The sequence below is a fragment of the Argentina silus genome (assembly GCF_951799395.1).
Source record: "Argentina silus genome assembly, chromosome: 15".
NCBI classification, from domain to species: domain Eukaryota; kingdom Metazoa; phylum Chordata; class Actinopteri; order Argentiniformes; family Argentinidae; genus Argentina; species Argentina silus.
The window spans coordinates 8,857,468-8,877,887 of record NC_139669.1 but is presented as its reverse complement, the minus strand read 5'-3'; the positions used below and the strand labels follow the sequence as shown (position 1 = coordinate 8,877,887).

Here is a 20,420-nt window from a genome sequence, read left to right as displayed (position 1 = left end):
GATGTATTGCAGGTACCTCTGTCTGATTAGTGCAGTAGTCATACTCACACTTGATGTTAATTAATTTGAAATCCCCACGGTGTTATTGCAAAATGTGTGCTGGTGGACTTGGTCGGCTGTGTTTCATCAGAGAGATATAAATATAAAGGCATAAACAAATCTTTAATGAGTCATCTGACACACTTGGTAAATGTGGGTTAACATCTACATTTAGCTACATATATTCAGAATTATTTTAGGATATTTACATTCAGATTTTAACTGAAAAAACAGAACACTATCAAATATGACACTACAATATGTCAATGACAATATAGCATGATTTCACTACACATAAATGGAACATTCCAGTTGACCAGAACAGAACATTCCAAAGCATTATTGGTCTGTCAACCCTTGTAAAGAGGCAAATATACAATTTACATTTACCTCAAACCTAACGATAAAATGTTACACCTGCCACAGTTGTGGTACATGGCCCTTACAAGTTATAAAAGGTTTCTGTCTTCCTCTGCCCACCCCATAATACTTTGGCTAGTTAGAGATGACCGTGGTTGCCACGATGGTCTCCCCATGCTTGTTCTTGGCTCTGCAGATGTACTTCCCAAAGTCGATGGTCTCCAGGTCATCTACGGTCATGACGCTCTGGGAGATGCGGGTGGTGTGTCCCATCCCTCTGTTGATCAGCCTCCAGGCCCCATGGATACCAACAGGCCTGTTCTCCTGGACAGAGCAGTACCAGAGAGAGGACTGGGTCAGTATGATATGATATGTAATAATGATGATGAATGAAACTTGTGTACTTCAATTAATATTGAAATTTGTTGCTGAGTCTGTTGTGAAAGATGCTTGCCATTTGAAAATGCGAGCATCACTGAGGTGCATGGAGACGAGTGGAGGCTGGTGGAGGTAGAAATCATGCCTCATTCCATTCCATGCATTACAATGAGCCCGTCCCCCTATGTCTACCTCCACCAGCCTCCCCTGATGGAGACAGTGTTCTCCTTCTCACCTGTCCGGGGTAAGTCCAGGTGAAGGTCACGTCCACCTCTGGCTCCCCCAGGACAGTACAGGTGATGTTGATGTTGTCACCTCCCCTCGCAGTGGTAGATGACGCTTCAATGGTCACGAAGGGCGGCCCACTGGGCACTGTCCACAGAGACAAGGAAGGGTCAATCATCTCAACGACCAAACTGTGCAAAGACACACGCATATATGATGGCAGTTAGTGTATCTAACCTGGTATGGCTGTAATTGTCACTGTTAGGGAAGAAAAACATTACACATTTTCTGGAGAATTGGAAATATCTCCTACACCATTACACTGTATATCTAAACATACCTCCATGACCAACCCTCCTCCACCCACAACGTAATCCTATTCTCTCCATCTGTCTGTCAAACCTGCCGTGAGAGATTGATTTCACCTGAACCGCCCAGTTTTCCATTTCATAAATTCACCACTGATCCAGCTCACTGAAAGCAGCTGTAGTGCTGATGAGGCCCTAATATTTCCACTGCAGTGGGCAGAGATCCACTTAAACAAAGAGCACCACCGTAGCGAAGGCGTTTTGATAACTCGGTGAAATACACTCCACTCCTGGAAGCTGATGACGCACAGCGGCCAGCAGTAGCCAGCAGTGTTGATTGATGACTGTGTAGAGTGGTCTCAGAAGGAGGTAGAGACATTGCAGAGAAATTGTCTCTGAAAGTGTTTCAAGCCAATCAACCAAAATCATATTGCAAAATCCCCTCTGGTGCTAGGGTAGATCTTTAATCTATTGACATGACATTGTTGCAGTGATATTGTGAGTTCATGGTTAAAAAGAGTATTGTGATACAGTTAGTGTAAGGTTGCTGGGTCTGTACCCTCTACATAGAGAAGCTGGTACTTGGAGGAGATCTGCGGAGTGGCCTTGGTCACAGCCTTGCAGTAGAAGACCCCCTGGTGCTCTGGACTGGGATTCTGCAGGCTGAAGCCCTTGGTGGGGTCATAGGAGACCAGAGTCCCATCCACAGGGATCTCCTCTGGAGGGACCTCCCTGTGCAGAGACACCTTGGCCAGTGGACTGGTCACCCTGCAGGGCACAATGGCTGGTCTGTCTGGGCGCAGGTAGACGATCTCAAAGTGGATGGGAGACGGGACAAACAGGTCGTCTTTGTCTGGTTGGAGGGCAGGTAAGATCATGGATGGAGATGAGAGATGTGAGTGAAAGGCAGTAAGGTGCAACAGGAGGGCATTGTTCTGATTTTTCCCAGTTGAGAAGTCTCAAGAACATACAGTAAATATTTTTGGATTTAGCAGTCAAACAAATAAACAGCCTGTAACAACTCTAAACAGCCTGTAGCGTTGCAGGGTAGAGCCATGCTGACCTGTGAAATAGATGTAGGTGGCGGAGTTGCGGTCAAGGTCTTTCTCACATTCAGAGCCATCACACAGAAGAACCCAGCAGTTGTACATCCCTGTGTCAGCAGCAGAGGGCGATGTCAGGATCAACTGACTGTACTTGTCACTCTGCTTAATGCTGATGGGGAGAGAGAAAGAGAGAGAGGAGAGAGAGTTTTGACACTCCTATATTGTACCCCTACCTTACCGGATCACATCGACAAACAAGAGTTCTGCCTCTATCACAGAACACACAGCTATAGCCCCACCTCTTGAGAGAGAGGAGAGAACCCATGAACAGGTTATAAAATGTTATTATAAATCAGGTAGGTGTAGTGATTTGTAAAAGGAAATGTTTTAGTCAGATACCTGAGACGGGAGTCATTAAAGATGTCCAGGTAGGAGGGGTAGGCCCAGCTTATCTTACTGCCTTTACAGCGCAGCTCCAGGGTCTTCCCCGGGGTGAGGCTCATGCTCTCCCCCAGCCGCAGGAAACGCCCCTTATCCAGGACCTGCGTCAGGATGGACTGGCCCCTCCCTCCTACATCCTTCTCCTTCAGTTTGGGGTAGCGCACCTTGGTCCGCTTGCCTCCAGGCCTGATTCGGTTCTCTCCCGCCTCCTTCCTACGTTTGAGCTGCTGGCAGGTACCTGAAGCAAGGGAGGGAGTGGGAGAGGGAGCGGGAGAGGGAGAGGGAGAGGGAGAGGGAGAGGGAGGGGGAGAGGGAAGCACAGTGAGAACAGTCACCTCCCCCAAACGTCTCCAGTCAGTGTCAGAGTCTTAGTGAGGTGTCACACACTTCCAGAGAGACGGACAGAGAGTCAGAGTTGGGGTGAACAGCACCATATGCCCATCTGGAGAACTACTCTATATCTCACACACAGCTGTATCAACAGGAGAACAGGGAGGCGTGGGGGTTTTCAATACTGGCACAAAATGTCCAGAGCTTAACAGCTCCAGTCCATCTGTCTGCAGTTTTATTAATTTAGTGTGATAGATAGTTTACTATAAATGTTGGGAGGGATATTGTGTTATGTTCCAAACACCAGGTAGGTAATAGTTCAGTATTTTGAGAAGTGGTGGTAAATTTCAACACATGGTTTTTCTCATATTTCATATTTTATATTAGTCATTTAGACAGCAGGGTTCATCCCACTTAAAATAGCAGATTTATTAATAACACCTGTTGCATGCTCTAATGCTACCGTGCCAACCAGAAACATGCATGCACACATCATATACAACTAAAAAGATCTCTTTTATAAGGTTTTTCTTTCCGAAGGGATCAGAAACACATTAAGAAACGTCACTGCCCTATAATTGCTTTATCATTCTTTAACCCAAAGCATTGATTTCTAAATCACTGCTGTCTTCTCCATTGCGTCATTGATATTCACTTGGCTGTCTGACTACACTTCCCCCTCATACACCCATCACAGTGGTTATGAACGCCAACATCAGCTCAACTCTGACAAAACTCTGAGAATATCTAATCCCAGAGCTGCTCTCAGATTACAATAAAGAGCAGTTATAGTGGAATCAAGGTATCTTACTTACAACTACAAATAGCATGGAGGCAGGCAGACATGGTGGAGGAGCAGAAAGTTACTCACCATTTTGGATCTCCACCCAGAGTATCGCCAGAGAGAGAAAGACCCAGAGATTCATGGTGTGTGCAGACGGGATATAGCGAGAGGCAAGGGGGTCAAGAGGGGTTGTTTAGGGCCAGAGGGGCCAGAGGAGCTGTGAGAGGAACACAGCAGGAGAGGAGGTCAGATGCGGGTGCTACGCTGGAACTCTGCAGGCTCCAGAAGCCCTGTTTAGATTACCAGCTCCATCCTCTTCAGAGAAAAAAAAAGAAATAAAAGGGAAAGGGGAAATATGCCCAATCCTCCTGCTCACTCCCTTTCTCCAGCAGAGCGAGGACACAGGCTCTGACACCCTCTGGTGGACTGAGGGTGCCCCTACAGCTCATAAAGAAGAATTTATAGGACTGACAAAGTTATTGGTCTTTATTGAGACACAAATCTTGATTTTCAAACTCAAATTCCACCTGAATTATCAAAGGGGAATGACTGCTCATGTTGCATGTGTCACAAAGCATTTTATTGTACTATTTACAACTATATCCTGTGCATATGATAAATTTGATTTGAAAGCAAAATATCAGCACCATGTTGGGACAGTGTGTCCAATGTCTGAAAGTTTGCTCTATTCCCTTGAGAAGACATACACAGAATACACACTCTCACATGAAGAAACTAGTCTTATGAAAAATACATTTATTGACAGACAAATACATCTATCAGTGTAGTTAGTAGAAACAATTGAAACTATGTCATTCCCATAGGCCTAATGAGTAGCTACATTTACAGAGGACCATTATGTTGGGGTTTCTATCTAAAAGACAACATTGTCTACTGTCCATCTGCAACCCTTGATCTTGGTCCCGCGGAGACGATTAATGTCCTCTGCTCTCTTCCAAGTCGAATTTGTCCAAATCAACTTCCTTCAAATCAAATTGAATCATTCAAATGTGAAATGTGGTTAATGCAGTATATCATTCTGATATGACAGAATCAACTTCCTATCTTTCTAGAATATTGAAAAATGTTCATCAAAATCATCAGAACTCAGATGTTCAGGTTGTATCAATACCAGAGGACAGAATTGAGAGCATTCCACTGGTCTGAGAGTTCACTCCGAGGATGAACAGCATGACGGACAAACCATTCATGAGAGAGACAGTTTACACACCGATGGCCCCTGTAGCAACAGCAGAAGTATGTAAGCAATAACCCTCTCCCCTGCTCATCCCACTAAGACCCCAGAAACCGCTTATTAAAAACAAAGGTAGAGTTACAAAGTAGACATCATCAAACCTTTGGCACATGAAACTAGGATATTGAAGCCCAAAGAGGAAAGGCACATTTGAATCACGGATCAAGCCCAGACATGAAGAGAATACTAATTAAAGGATGGAACATTTATAATGAAAGATCGGTTTTCCTTGAATCTGTTTAGACTAATGTGATCAAGTAGAACAGGGAGTTTTCCTTGCAGTTATTTTCATGCGTCTTGTCTGCAACGCTGCATCACTATTCACAAAATCAGTGCAGGGACTAGTTTCTAATGAGAAAAGCTACTTTAGGTGGCCAATAGACCACTGCACTACAGTATACTGTATCACAAAATGACAAAAAATAAAAAAAAGTATACCATCTACCTAGAATTGTACGATAAAAGAATACAAAAACACGTCCAAAGAACTAAGGAAGATATGTAACACTTGCTAGAAAAAAATACAGCATTGCAAAAAAATATTTGTACGGAATGTGATATCAAACACTGAAATAAGCAATTCCCCAATTAATTCTCCATTTAGATTCCATACGAAATCACATGACACATGATTGTACTGTAACGTTTGTGATGGCAACACATCCAGTATATACCTGAAAACAAGACTAGGTAAACGTCTGCTCCATCCAACCACTACGCAACAACAACTGTTGAGAACGCATTATGACTACAGAAAAATATAGCACACACAGGTTATAAATGAATTATTAGTACCATTACGGGAAAAACATACATACATACAAAAGTCTGGAAACAACAGATTATAGTTTAAAAAATGCCAATTGGTTAAATCAAAACTGTAATTGTAATATTGGCTATTTACACATTACATGTACATGTATGTGTGCATATGAAAAAAATAAATGTGTACTGAATGTGAATGAGTATACTGTACGCGTGTGTGTGTGTGTGTGTGTGTGTGTGTGTGTGTGTGTGTGTGTGTGTATGTTTGTATGTACAGTATGCTTATTCAGAATGCGGTTCCAACATATTTAGAAGCTTCATGTATGATTAAGTGAACGTCATAAACCGTGGATATAGACATGTGTTTTTTCATATGTGTTGAATGGCAGCTAGCATGTTACTGTCAGAGAGAATTGTCAATCAGTGCTTCTCCAACAGTCTAAAAATGTAATAATACTAGCACAATATCAAAATCTCTCAATTCAGTGACATACTATACCTAGAAAATAGATTCCCAACAGCAAAGTTTGTGTGCTTAGCAAACCCTCTCTATACAAGCTGGTGTAGAATACATAATTGTGTGTTGTGATTGTGCGCAGAAAGGGCCAATAAAGTAAAAGGTCAGGACAAAACCGAAATACAAAGCCTTTCCACAGTACGCCCATAACTGCAATTGTTATGTAATAGGAAATGCACACCAATAATCTCCAGTGTGTTACCTGTCTGTTCTCACTTCTTCTACTGCCTTTTACTGCCTCCACACCCTTTAGACCACACGACAACCACCTGCCGTTTGTATGTGGTCACATCATGGAGACATCATCGATCATCAGCCCACCTCACAGCTCCAGGTCACATGACCATTGATACAGAATACTGAAGCTCCACTGGGAGAGTGAATGTCTGGGTGACTGAGGCACAGGTGGTAGAGCTGTATATATAAGTATATATCTAGGAATGCTTGTGTGTACAGTATCTGTCCTGTGGCAGTGTGTCTCCAGGTGTCTTAGAGTCTGTGGGTTCCTGCCTGGCTGCTAGGCCTGTCTTTAACACTGGCTGGTCTTCTCTGGGAGGATGAAACGCTCCTGGTCCACTGCACCCTCCTTCTCCTTCACCTTCTCCCCCTTGGGCTTGGTCTTCTCCTGGGTACTTCTGCAGAGAGAGGCCTGGATCTGACGCTGGCGTTCAACACTGTGCCACATCCCATAGCCAAAGTAGATCACAAAACCTGGCACAGAGAGAAGAACGGGGGGGGTTACAAATGTAAGACTGCCCATCATGTCACCTAAAGATGTTTTTGGGGTGGGTTTTCCATGTGTAGCTTTGTACCGACTGTATAGATGTGAAAGGGTACCCACCTACAGCCATCCATAAAGAGAAGCGTACCCAGGTGTCTCCACTCAGTTGGACCATGAGGTAAACATTCACAAATATGCTCAGGATGGGCAGAAATGGTATGCATGGGACCTATCGAGACAGAGAGCACAAAGATTGCCTTACAAATCATAGAAAACCCTAAAAAAACTGCTTGAAGAAAGACAATTCAATCGTTGTGCAGATGATGATGAGTGACCAAGGCTGACTCTGGCCAGTGCCTGGTGAGAGGTGTGCTCTACCATGAAGGAGACCTTCCTGCTGGTCTGGGGCTGCCTGCAGATCAGGACCACACAGCCAATGAAGACGAGGAGAGACACAGACAGGGCTGCCAGGATCCAGGCTTCCAAGGCCAGGAGGGCATAGACTTGGTGCGTGGTGAGAGTGCTGATCACACACACCGCCACCACTGTGGACACACACACACACACACACACACACACACACACACACACACACACACACACACACACACACACACACACACACACACACACACACACACACACACACCATCACCAGCCAGCCACAATCACTAATGATACATATGCCATAGGGTAATACAATTTACAGTAAAATAATGATGGACATTTTGTCTTGAGAGTAGACCTAGAGCATAGAGGCCCACCTAAGAGGCTGACGGCCATGTTGACGACTGAGGAGGACTGCTCAGTGGGTACCAGTGGGGGGTGGAGGACACACTGCAGAGTTGACCCTCCTTCCTTCAGCATGTTGAGGTGGGACTCAGACTCGGTCAGCTCAGATTCGTCTGACGACAGGGCCTCCTTCTCCCCGTTACACCCTGCCTTCATAAAGGATACATCCGGCTGGTACCTGAAACCACATAAACAAGTATGGAGACCACACTCTAAGCACATTGGCCAAGAACATTCCTAACTGCTAATAGCAAACACACAACATATTGTGTCAAACCACTGGCCCCGTGTTTCGGTTGAGAAACAAACTATGACCCACAAGTATCTTTGGTAATAAGGCAAAATAAGACAGAAAGTTACTTGTGAAATAGAAACACTTGGGTTAATACCAGGCAAAGCAAAACACACAAACTGGAGGAAACTGGTTTTGTGGTTCGCTGAAGCGTTGTATTGGACATTGCATAATCATCCAGGTGGGTATGCTTTCTGCACCACCCTTTCCAGTTCTGTGGGCCCCTTAAGTCAACATTGCTTGTGAAATTCAAATGGCTTCCTGAGATCATGCTGGTATTTACACAGACTTTAATACAAGACTCATCTGACCTTTTAGTAATAATTTGTATGTTTACATGTCCTAAATACCTAAATACAAGAAATACTTCCATGAGATTTTAGCTATGTAAACATGCAATCCTGTTTTGAGTTGTAGGGGTACCACAATGCAACAAAATGTGGCTATATTTCTCTTGAACCTTGTAAGCAAGGAAAGGTTGAATCAACATCCCTGTGAACTCAAGGAGCCATTTCAGCTCCACACAATGGAGGCATTCAAATCGATTACATCATAGGGCTGATTTAATAACATGAGCAGCATATTATATAACATGACAGGGTAGGCCTAATGATATTGCATTTATATTTAAATATGCTACAATTATTTAATTATTAAAGTCATCACATTAATTATTAAATACATAACATCAACATAAAAGCTGTAGATCCTGTTAGCTCTTACCGGAGGATAAGAACGCAGGCAGCCACTAGAGAGTAGGCCAAGAGGGTTCCAATGGACATCATGTCTACCAGGGCTTTCAGGTTGAACAGGAAGGCCATGATTGCTGAAGGATGGGGATGTTACACACAAATATCAGCACAACACCCCAGAAAACTCTCTCTGAAATTCACACATTAGGATGACAAATAATGGTACCACAGAGCAGTAGAAAACATGAACTGAAAATACAACACAACCAACCACACATCATTACAAAGAATTATGCACAAAGAACTATACAGCATATTACGAATTAAGAGACAGCATTAATAAAGCAGGTTTTAAGTCTATTGTTACTGTACAACCAACAGTCAATAAAAAATGTTTGGGTGAAAGCACCATTTAGTCTTTATTTAGTCAATATTCTTACAGTATGATTATAATCATAGACATGTTTGTACAGTATGAAAAAGGTGCCTTCAACCAAAAACTTTCGGAGCGATCAAAGGAAAACTTTAATCATCTCCAGATCCATGTCAGATACACTGTGGAGTTGGCTCAGCTCTCTCTCTTGTATCTCAGCACCTGGCTACAGTGAGGGACTGGCCACCTCAGCATGGTTCAAACATCCACCAGCGGTACATCTGTCTGTTCTCTCCCCACAACAAAGCTTGACCCCTCCCCTCCCGTCCCTTGACCAGGCCCTGTGTCCTCTGCCCACGGGCACCAGATGTCTCAGTGCCAGGTGCTAAGCCCAGCTCCCCCTCCTTGCTCCCCATGCTACACCTGCTGGCATCAAAGTCCCTGGGCTCTGCAGCCAGCCACCTCACTGGGAGATCAACCCTGCAGGCCTTAGACCTTAGCCCGATTCCACTGGAGGCTGGTGGAGGTAGAAATCAGAAAGACAGGCTCATTGTAATGCATGGAATGGAATGAGGAATACCATTCCTCATTCCATGTTTTATGAGCCCGTCCTCCCGGTTTCTGTCTCCACCAGCCTTCACTGCTGTTCACAGTGAGCAGAGCAAAGCCACAAAGCCAGGCATGGACCTTGTTGAACATGGAGGAGCTTTTATCTCCTTAATGGATCTGTATCTTTACTACAGGGGTGCACAACTCTGGTCATCCAGGGCCACAGTGTATTTTAGTCCTTACCTAAGAATTTACTTTACTTTGCTTTTTATTCAGTTCCTCCCTACTGATTAGAGATGTGTTTTTGCTGGGTAGTTAGGTGTGTGGCGCCCCGAGGACTGACGCTATGCACCCCTCCTTTGTTGACAATCCTCACTATGCCTAGTGAAGTTCTGCCAAACTTCAATGCAGTGAGACGCGTATATCCTTATTCCACCACCACCACCACCACCATCACCACATCATCAGCATGCAGTCATCACCAGTCAGAGCAGGTTCACACATGCACACCCAGCAACCTCCACCAAACGTTGACACGGAACCAGAGATGCCACACCAGGCCCTCTCCTCAGGATCTTACCAGCGGTGGTGCCCGCAGCTATGGTGGCAGCCACAGGCGACTGGCGCTTACTCACTTTGGAAAGAAATTTGAACAGTAAGCCATCTCGTGCCATGGCAAAGAGAATGCGGGGCAGAGGGAACATGGAGCCCAACAGGCTAGGGAGAAAAAGGGGTCAGGGTTCAAACACAGGCACTCTGGGAAATAAAACAACACATTGGACACCGGCACAAATGTGAAAGAACAAAGCATGCGTCTGGACAGAACCTTTACCCCTACACTTCAGATTAATTGGTCGAAACAAAGCTAATTAAAATGCAGTCTTTGGGACTATTTTAGCTTATCTTTTTAACTATTGAATAGAATTTATACTTTTGGGAGAGGGGAATTCAGTCTGCATCTTTTTCTTTCACAGTTGATTGGTGGACGCAGTTTAGCAGCAGTGATCTGATTGGTCATTCCCCAGCTCTCACCTGCTACTACACCCGAGGTCATTGTAGCAATAAGTGGGGTCTTCGTCTTAGGATTGATTCGGGCTAAGACTTTGAAAAGCACCCCATCCTCTGCCATAGCATAGATTACACGTGGCATAGGGAAAATGGAGCCCAGCAGACTGCACGAAACAGCAGAGATATGCAGAGGACCAACACGTTAGTCAAGAGTCCCAACACCACACTAAAACACACACACACACACACAGTATACAACAGTCACTTCACCAAAGCAAAAGAGCATAATTACAGTTTGAAAGTAAAGAGCATAATTACAGTTTGAAAGTGACGTTCTTTTCTAATGGCCACATTCATTAAGTGTTTCTTCTCACACATTTCCATTTCTACATGCTTGCCTCGAACATGCCTGAGGTGTTTTCAGGGTATTGCAGTTATGGCATAGGATAGTAATGTGTTAGTTTGTTTGCGCCAAAGAGCCTGGGGAAGACCCAGGTTGTGTGAATGATGTGAGAGTGATAGTAGGCAGTACTCTGATAATTGGACACCCAAGAGCTGGATAGTGAGCCAGGAGAAAAGAAAGACAGGAACATAAAAAATAATTTGTTTTGAAAAAGTGCTGTGTCAAATTGGCCTGTCAACTCACAGAATATAGACCATAAAGACTGGCAACTCTCAAAACAAGATGACAAGGGGAGGCTGGTGGAGGTAGCAATTGGAGGATGGCCCCCGTCCTCCGATTTCTACCTCTACCAGTCTCCCCTGAGTCACATGGCACCCTGGAGATTCAGCAATGGGAATCAATCAATCACTATTCCGGGCAGGACAGGAACAATGCCTCCCTCATTGATGACATTCCCAACAGTTACAGACTTGTTTATAAAAGTGAGCTGTTAGCACAGTAGCAGCAAGATGCCTGACGCCACCTTTGCACAACTGAAACCCAAGAAAATCTATACTATACAAAACTAAACTGCTTCATAAAAAGGAATGCTTTCTCCTCTTCCCATACACTCCTCTTCCCATAACCCTGCACTATTACTTTGCATTACAAAAATACACTACATCTTGAGGTATCTTAGAACATTTAACCTGATAAGAGGCTATAAAGCAATCTGCACATAGAGGCAGATTTAAACATGTACAGTAAATGTCCATTACCTGGTAGACAGGGCACACAGGGAACCCACAGCCACCACATATTTAGCGGGGGCCCAGCCCACATACTCGAAGGCCACGGGCAGGGGGCTCTTAGCATCCAGCAGGTAGTAGGGCATCATGAGAGTGAGGGCAGCAGACACACCGAAGTAGGCCAGGAAACACACAGCCAGGGACACCACAATGCCAATGGGAATGGCCTTCTGAGGGTTCTTCACCTCCTCCCCTGATACACACCGACACAGACACACACAGAGACACACAGAGACACACACACACACACACACACACACACACACACAAAATGTTTAAGTCCACCCAGTGCTTTCCATTCACCATGAGTTAATTTGACTATATGACCATGTTGGCCTATTGAGCGTCACTTATCCATGATAACCTATGCTAATTCAGAGAGACGAGGCCATGTACATACTGGTTTTAGAAATCGATTTAATGAGCACTTAATAGACATACCTGTTGTTGCAATGCAGTCAAATCCAACAAAAGCATAGAAGCAGGTTGCAGCTCCAGCCAGGGTTCCACTAAATCCATAGGGCATGAACCCTCCAGCACCAAAGTCACTGGTCACATTACCAGTCCAAGACAAGTTTCTGGAACACACATGGTATGAGAGTCATATCAACATGGATTATTGCTACATCATGTCAGTTGTTATCAGTAGTGTCATAGCCTTACACACTATGGGACCAAATGTGAGTAAAATGGGAGAAAAGTGGGCCATCTTTACTTTAATATTTCTAATAGACGCAATGAGAAATAATCCAATGGGAGTTTTGAATACTGCATCTGATTGTGGGTTTGATTCCCGCTGGGACCATATATACTGAAATGTATGCACTCACTGCAATATAAGTCGCTTTGGATAAAAGCGTCAGCTAAATGGCATATATGTATTATTATGTCTAGCGTTTCCATGATATGAAAATGCATTTTCAGACAGTTTACTATAACTCTGGTTGAATAATCTGTGTTTTCTCAGAAACATTGTTAAAGACAAGGTACAAAAAAAGTCATGCTGTTGTTAGGTATTTTTTGTTCTGCTCAACACTATTTTCTCCAACAAATTGGGTCCTGTGAGTAATCCTCAAGGCCCAGTATTTCAAAACTTTTAATCTGGATCAGAATGATCCGGATTCTGTAATCCCCTTTTTTGCTTTCATGGGTAAGATCTATTTTGGCTGATTTTGAGCCGGTATTTCAAAACATTCTCAGATAGGATCATTCTCATCCAGATAACACAAGATCAAGATCACAGAATCTGGATTTTCAGTGCTTGATATAGACCTCTATCTTGCCATCTTAACTCACAGACTACCTGAGTTTTTAAATATGTGGAAGGTCAGATTGGATCACCAAATCCAAATCCCTATCCAAATGATCAGAATCTAATTTTTCAGTTTTTAAATACCCAATTCCCGATTTAATCCAATCCGATTGCTGAAATCCGATCAGATACGTTTTGAAATACTGGGTCCAGGATTCACCTGATTATTGCTGTGACTCCAAAAACAGGAAAGGGGATCTTGTGAAATACTTCTATGACTTACCGTGTGACTATGGTGACATTTACAAGAGATTCCTCAGATATCTTCCAGTTGCCAAGGTCTCCCTTCACAAAGCCAGTAACAATGACAAACATCAGCACGAGCACGTTGACAGCAGTGAAGACTTTGTTCACCCACGCCGACTCTTTCACTCCAAATGATAGCAGCCCTGAAAAAACAACACATTTAGACATAAATTAGACACCCAGTCATTATCGTGTGAAATATTGTGAGGCAAGTCACTCATGTGAATCACTCAGCAAATCTCAGTATCACTCAGCACATAATGGATCTATTTCAAGGCATGTCTCTGATGTTTTCTGGTAAGTGACTATCCAGTTAGAAAACTAAACTATGACTCCCAGTGTAAGACATTTAGAACAGCAAACATTGCAACAGAGCTCTGTCTCTATGAAATTGGTCTAATCCAATAACTGAATTTTGAAGCTTTTCGGGGCAGTATCAAATTAAACACAGGACAACATATTCTGTTTCGGATTGTTTGATAGAAAGGTTGTTTACATCTACACCGGGTTCCCAGAACGCGGTGAACTTTTCTTTAGCTGTGTCAAACCCCTGTCTGTGGCTGTGTCCACTGTCTGTGGCTGTATCAGGGTCAGGGAGCTACAGAGGAACCATCAGTTCTCTTGGGTGGAGAGGTAGAGGAGCCCCGGTGGAGGACACAAGGCTGACATTCAGACAGAGAGGGCTTCTCCCTCCACCATGTGAGCAGCACTGCTGCCGCTCCTTGTCAACCATTCATCACACAACATTCTGCCATCTCCTTATTAGATTAAGACCAAAATATTGCTCATATGAAAGCTGTTTGATATGAAAAATGATACCAGTCCGACAGTCACACAGCAACCGGGGTTTGTATTTGTTGAGATGTGTAGAGAGTTTTGAATGGGAGCCCCTGTAGCAGCAACACCATACCTGACAGAAGTAAGATGAGGCAGACGGCGAAGAAGTCGGGGTACTCAGCGAGGCCAGGGGCGTTCATTGGAAAGTGGGTTTTACAGAAGTACTCAATGTGCTCTCCAATCAGCTCATCAAACGTCCCGCTCCACGCTCTGGCCACACTGGAGGTGCCTAGGAAGACGGGGAAAACAGACATCATGGGGACAATTATGGGATATAAATAAACACTGTAGAACATTGGTCCTGTCACACATCCTGGCCACTGCTTCACTAACATGGTCAGTATGTGTCCCACCATTACTTAGACCTGCCGTGACCATTACATACTCACCTATGACATAGGAGAGGATGAGGTTCCAGCCGGTGATGAAGGCCAGTAGCTCCCCAACGGTGACGTAGCTGTAGAGATAGGCTGAGCCAGTCTTGGGCACGCGGGCACCAAACTCAGCATAGCACAGGCCGGCCATGACGGAGGCCAGGGCAGCGATGAGGAAGGAGACCACAATGCTAGGGCCTGAGTTGCCCTTGGCCACCTCTCCTGCCAGCACGTAGACGCCGGCCCCCAGGGTGGCGCCCACCCCCAGGGCGATCAGGTCCACTGTGCCAAGGCAGCGGCAAAGCTTGGAATCTTCCAGACTGTTCATGTCCACCACCTTCCTCCTCACCAAGGAGCGCCCGAACGAAAGCACCTGACCCAGCATACTGCCACCTAGAAAAACTGAGTAAGGACTGAGTAAGAGTGTGTGTGTGTGTGTGTGTGTGTGTGTGTGTGTGTGTGTGTGTGTGTGTGTGTGTGTGTGTGTGTGTGTGTGTGTGTGCGTGCGTGTGTGTGTCTGTGTTCGCACGTGCACATTAATACAGAACACAGACAAGAGTGATCTAATTTTCCGCATATTCTCTAATGCTATGGTACCACTGCCCTTTTGATAAGTGAAACCCTCTCAAGTGAAACTTCTCAAAGTTACGATTCATGAGGGGAAAACCTCTGCCAGTTGTGCTCACACCACCATGGTTACTATTGTTGGTATAGGTATCGATATTTGCAGAGGGGTCGTTCTCACTTTCAATAGGAGGCCAATGAATTGTGAAACCTGTCGTCTTTCAGTACAGTTTGTTTTGGCACAAGCCTGCCTCTCGGATTGAACAGACATTTTTAACAAGTACCCTCATGAATGCAGAAAACGCCTGAAGCCGCAATTATATAAGCTGGGAAGAAAACAAAGGACAGACATTGATGGCTATTAAGAGAAAACCATTGATTAAACATGACATATCTGTGCCAGGACTTGCCCAACACTTGCTGTACAGTAAAAGCTCATTATAACATAATTATATCCTTTTGTCTAGGGGTAGCATACAATGCAGACCTATAGAACCCAATGGCTGTATTCAAAAAGGGGCCTTGAATATGACACAATACGACATTTATATTAGCATTCTTAGCTAATTGCAGTGCATCTAGCATGTATTACTGTCTCTTTACATTACTGTGATCTTTGAGGAACCTCAATAATTTTTTTAAACTAAATAATTTCTATGCAGTATTTCATGTGATGTTTTTCAGGGAGAAAAGAAGTGAAGCCGCTCTCTGAAGAATAGTTCCAGCTTGCGATTGAAGTTTAATCTTCCTCTTTCAACCAATACTTTTATCATCCTGGTTTCTAATTGACACTGACGACCGTCCGACTGGCTATTGTTGCACATTCAAGTGTGCCTTTTTGAAACCAAGAGAAATGCTAATGCAATGCCCCTTCTGACAGCACATTAACATAACAATCTCAGCTCTGTTATGGCCCCTACAGAGTACAGTTGAGCTTCCATGGCTGGCAAGTATGCAGATCCACACGCCTGTTCTATCATAACCCTTTGCTCAGCTTACAAGCATCAGGTGGCGCTAGTAAATGCCAATGGCAATCACCCTAGGACAGAACATTACTACCACTTCTAGACCTACAATGACAGTTCATTAGTCAATCAATCAAATGTATTTGTATAGCGTTTTTTTTTTACAAAAACAATTGTCTCAAATTGCTTTACAACAAGAAGAATACAAATAATATCAACAATAAATACAATACAAACATTAGGAACTAAACCAACTGTAGACCCCCAACCATAGACCCTCAAAAAGCAAACCATTGGAAAAAGTCATACAAAGTTAATATCAAATGTCATAGGAGTGTGGAAATACAGTAGTAGTAGTAAACTATAGATAGATATAATAGATTAAATGCAGAATGCATGAGCTTCTCAACACATGACCTACCTGTTGGGGTAGGTGGGGTAGATGAATGTAAGTTATGCAAGTTTTGCCTCTTAAATATGAATCTTCCCAAAGGTCTTGTGCACCTCACGTGGATAACCTTCCAAGATTCCTTGGCAGGGAAAAATGCCACAGCAGCAACACAGATACAACAAATGGGTCAGGCTCTATGGAAAGACTCCTGTTTCCAGTTCACATCCACTGTCAGTCTCCACAGCTCAAATTCTCTCTTCTGACATGTAGACTGTACGTACAGAATGCTATTTTAACTCCTCCCCTTGCTCTCTCCCTTGTCTTCATAAGTTCTGCCCCTGCCATGCCCCCGATCCAGTCCCACTGGGGTGACGCCCCCTGGTGAGGGACGGGGCAGGGGAGGAGAAGGAGGAGGAGAAGAGGGGTTATTTAGTCCCTAATTGTGGTCAGAGGGAGGCAATATTGCACCACAAGTCCACATCTTCAGGTCAATGGCCCACACAGCATGAGGGGGAAACAAAGAGGGCGAGCAGGTATCTCTGTCTCTTCCCTTTTTTTCTTAAAAAATGTGATTTCTAGTGCACACAGAGGCCAAACAGATCCCAGCTGCCCAGGTACTTACTGACCGCTGATAAATGGTTAGGCAACTGACGTTGACAAACATTGAAACAGACACTACTGTTTGCCCAGTGCAGCCTGGAGGAGTGCTGCTAAAAGCATGGGTGCTGATTGGTCAATGAAGGGTGGAGGAGCTACAGTAGTCCACAGTGAGTCCTTTTAATGGAAGACGGTTGCGCAATGTTCCCCTCGCAACTGGAGTCATTGGCCATCAAAGCATTGAATCAATAGCCCACACATGCCCACTTAAGTACTATAAAAGCTCAAAAGCCCAAAAACTTGTCCAGAATGACTAACAGGTTGTTTACTGATAAGAACTCCAAATATAGCAATAATCGTTGTCAAGTCAACCCTTTTTTTTGGTCAAGAATGGCTAAATTAGGTTAAATCAGCAGAACAGTGCACTTCTGCCAAGACCAGCTCAAACCAGCTATAGACCTCAGTGGGAAGGTCACAGCTGGCCCCAGACAGGCATCACAGCCCAGAAAACCACCTCAGTCCCTCACTATTTGTCTGTCCAGCCATGCAGCCCCTTTTCTTACAGTTCCAGCCAATCGTTCCTCAAACCTTGGCCGCTTTAGCCCATTATCTGTCCTGCATGCTGATGGGAAAGCAAATGCCACCCTTAATGGATGGGCAGACAGGAGACATCACTGCCAATAACACACACACTCACTCACACACACACACACACACACACACACACACACACACACACACACACACACACACACACACACACACACACATGTATGCACACAGGCACACACACACACACACACACACACACACATGTATGCACACAGGCACACACACACAGGCACACACACACACATACACAGGTGCTGCCAATGATGCAAAGCCAAGTCAACAGACAGGAGACATCACTGGCATTAACACACACATACACAAACACGTGAATGCATGGAGGTACACACAAACACACACACACACACACACACACACAGGTGCTGCCAATGGTGTTGTGAAAAGCCAAGTCAAACATTTAGTCAATATTTAAAACCCAATGTGATAGGTCTGGAGATCAATTCTCCCAATAACAAAGTAGGCATCTTGGCAGCACATGGGAAATATGAGGATTTCAGCTGATGTGAACCCTACGAAATGTATACAAAACCTTGTTTTCTTCATCTTCATAAATGTAACCCACTGAGATTGACTAAGATGGAAGCTTCCACTCCCAATGAGACTGAACTAGCTTTGTTTGAATACAGCTTGTGAGCCGTGACTAAGTGGTGTGATCTCCCTCAGAGTAACGAAGTCCATGAACCCAAACCACTGCCAGGACCAGGGAGAAGCTGTGTGTGCCTTTAAAGGTAAACTGATGAGACAGAGAGTAGAAAAGTGTTCTACTTTTTAGAAGAGTTTAAGGCACCGAATACCTTTCTTTTAGAAAGGCCTTCTCAACCACAAGAGCTGAATCTACAGTACATTAGCCAACCAGAGAAACAAAAGCATTATTTTAGGTTGCTCTTGAACACACAACATGCAGTCTTCATTACAAGATGGCAGCATGCATTTCGGGATAAGGTGTAATATGCCACTGAGAACAAAGGTGATAGCTTACTGACCTTACAGCACACGGTCATTCTGGGTCACATCCATGGTGTTACCCTGTACATTATGACTCTAGTAATTCGGAGACAGCAAGATATGATGCAAGACTGATCTATATCTAAAATGGATGATAAAGGTTATGTAATGTGACCAATGTAACCATAGCATTGATGGAAAAGAACAGAGTGGGTCAGGTCATCCTGTTTATATTGTTGACACACACTAATTGTGTGAAACCGATTGAATACATTTGTCGGTCGATAACTGATTGACCCAGCTCCACCAATGTGGACATGGTCAACAGAGCAAGCGCTGTTTGTCATGCAGGCATTGGACAGCAGCGCGGCTCGCTCCACTTAACAGCCCTGTCACCAGGAAATGTTGGAGTGAATGATTAGAGATAAGACAGACAATGACCCTGAGTAGAAGCATTGAGATCAATAGCACCAAAGCCACTTAACATATGGTCCAATGACAGCATGAAAATGTCAATCATTGACCTGTATAACCTACCTGTTTAATAGTTTAAAGCAATTAAATTTGTCCTTAATTTAGACATGTGGCTTTTAGATATTTAAAGTTTAAGAATTACAAAGATGAGGGCTATTGAACGCCTTCCACAGTAAACAAATAAATAAATAAATAAATAATAAGAATTCTTTCCATGAACATTGATGTGGCAATCTTAAATACTCTTCCCTTGCTGAACCGAGTTGAAAAGTTATAAGGGTTTCAAACAAAACAAACTAAAACAAGTTGTGATATGTGAGACAATTAAGCAATGGTAGACTAGTCAATTGGAACTTCAACAATTGTTCGTCCAGTCCCAAAGTTGTGTGAAGTGCTATCAAAACAGAAAGAGGACAGGTTGAGTCTGTTAAAAAAAATTAAACCCTCCAAAAACCCACTTTAAAGTATCACACAGACAGAAGTCTGATGTCACACCCTATGTTAAAGCAGTCTTTTTGAAAATGACATTGCCAGATTAGATGTCTAGACTTGAATCAGCTTTTGCTCTGCTTGTCAAAATGGAACATCCAGACAGATTAGTTCCATGAACTTAGGCAACCTCACCAAAGGGGTCGTGCGTCATAATGGCACTTCCTTAAACCAACTTTTGATCAAGAGTTAGTATTCAAATCTCAGAGGATTTCCGACTTTGAAAAAAAACAACTAAATTATCAAATAAGCATGTCATACAGTATGGTTAATGGAGTTGTATCAAAGTGACACAATGATGTAATCCTGTATCATAATTGGTATGTAAACAGTAACATAGAGCTGCATTCATCGGGCATCATTCAACACATTACCTTCGCTGCAGTAGCTCCATGTTTTAGAAAAGCTGCATACAGTAATAAGACAAATCCTCTTTATATTGCATTTTAAGACCTGTCTCGGCTCTGAACCCAGCAGCCTGGGGACATCACCTGTACACGCAGTCTTAGTTCCACTTAATGCTGCCTTTA

General features: G+C 43.8%; 2 protein-coding genes across 2 annotated transcripts; both read right to left on the bottom strand.

Moving 5' to 3' along the window:
• Positions 1-143: 143 nt before the first annotated feature.
• Positions 144-4,221, bottom strand: pdgfrl (platelet-derived growth factor receptor-like). The gene is made up of 6 exons (XM_083686754.1): positions 3,999-4,221; positions 2,756-3,035; positions 2,374-2,525; positions 1,870-2,163; positions 1,013-1,149; positions 144-723 (listed from the first exon to the last, which is right to left on the bottom strand). Exons 1-6 carry the CDS (start codon positions 4,051-4,053, stop codon positions 535-537), a joined length of 1,107 nt encoding a protein of 368 aa, XP_083542880.1. The 5' UTR covers positions 4,054-4,221; the 3' UTR covers positions 144-534.
• A 425-nt stretch (positions 4,222-4,646) lies between these two features.
• Positions 4,647-15,220, bottom strand: slc7a2 (solute carrier family 7 member 2; the record flags this gene model as incomplete). Its single annotated transcript, XM_083686311.1, has 11 exons — positions 4,647-7,159; positions 7,290-7,398; positions 7,548-7,714; positions 7,934-8,139; positions 8,977-9,079; positions 10,448-10,584; positions 12,037-12,259; positions 12,508-12,644; positions 13,602-13,767; positions 14,535-14,690; positions 14,851-15,220. The coding sequence occupies 11 exons, from the start codon at positions 15,218-15,220 to the stop codon at positions 6,978-6,980; spliced, it is 1,956 nt and encodes a 651-aa protein (XP_083542437.1). The 3' UTR covers positions 4,647-6,977.
• Between the last annotated feature and the right edge of the window lie 5,200 nt (positions 15,221-20,420).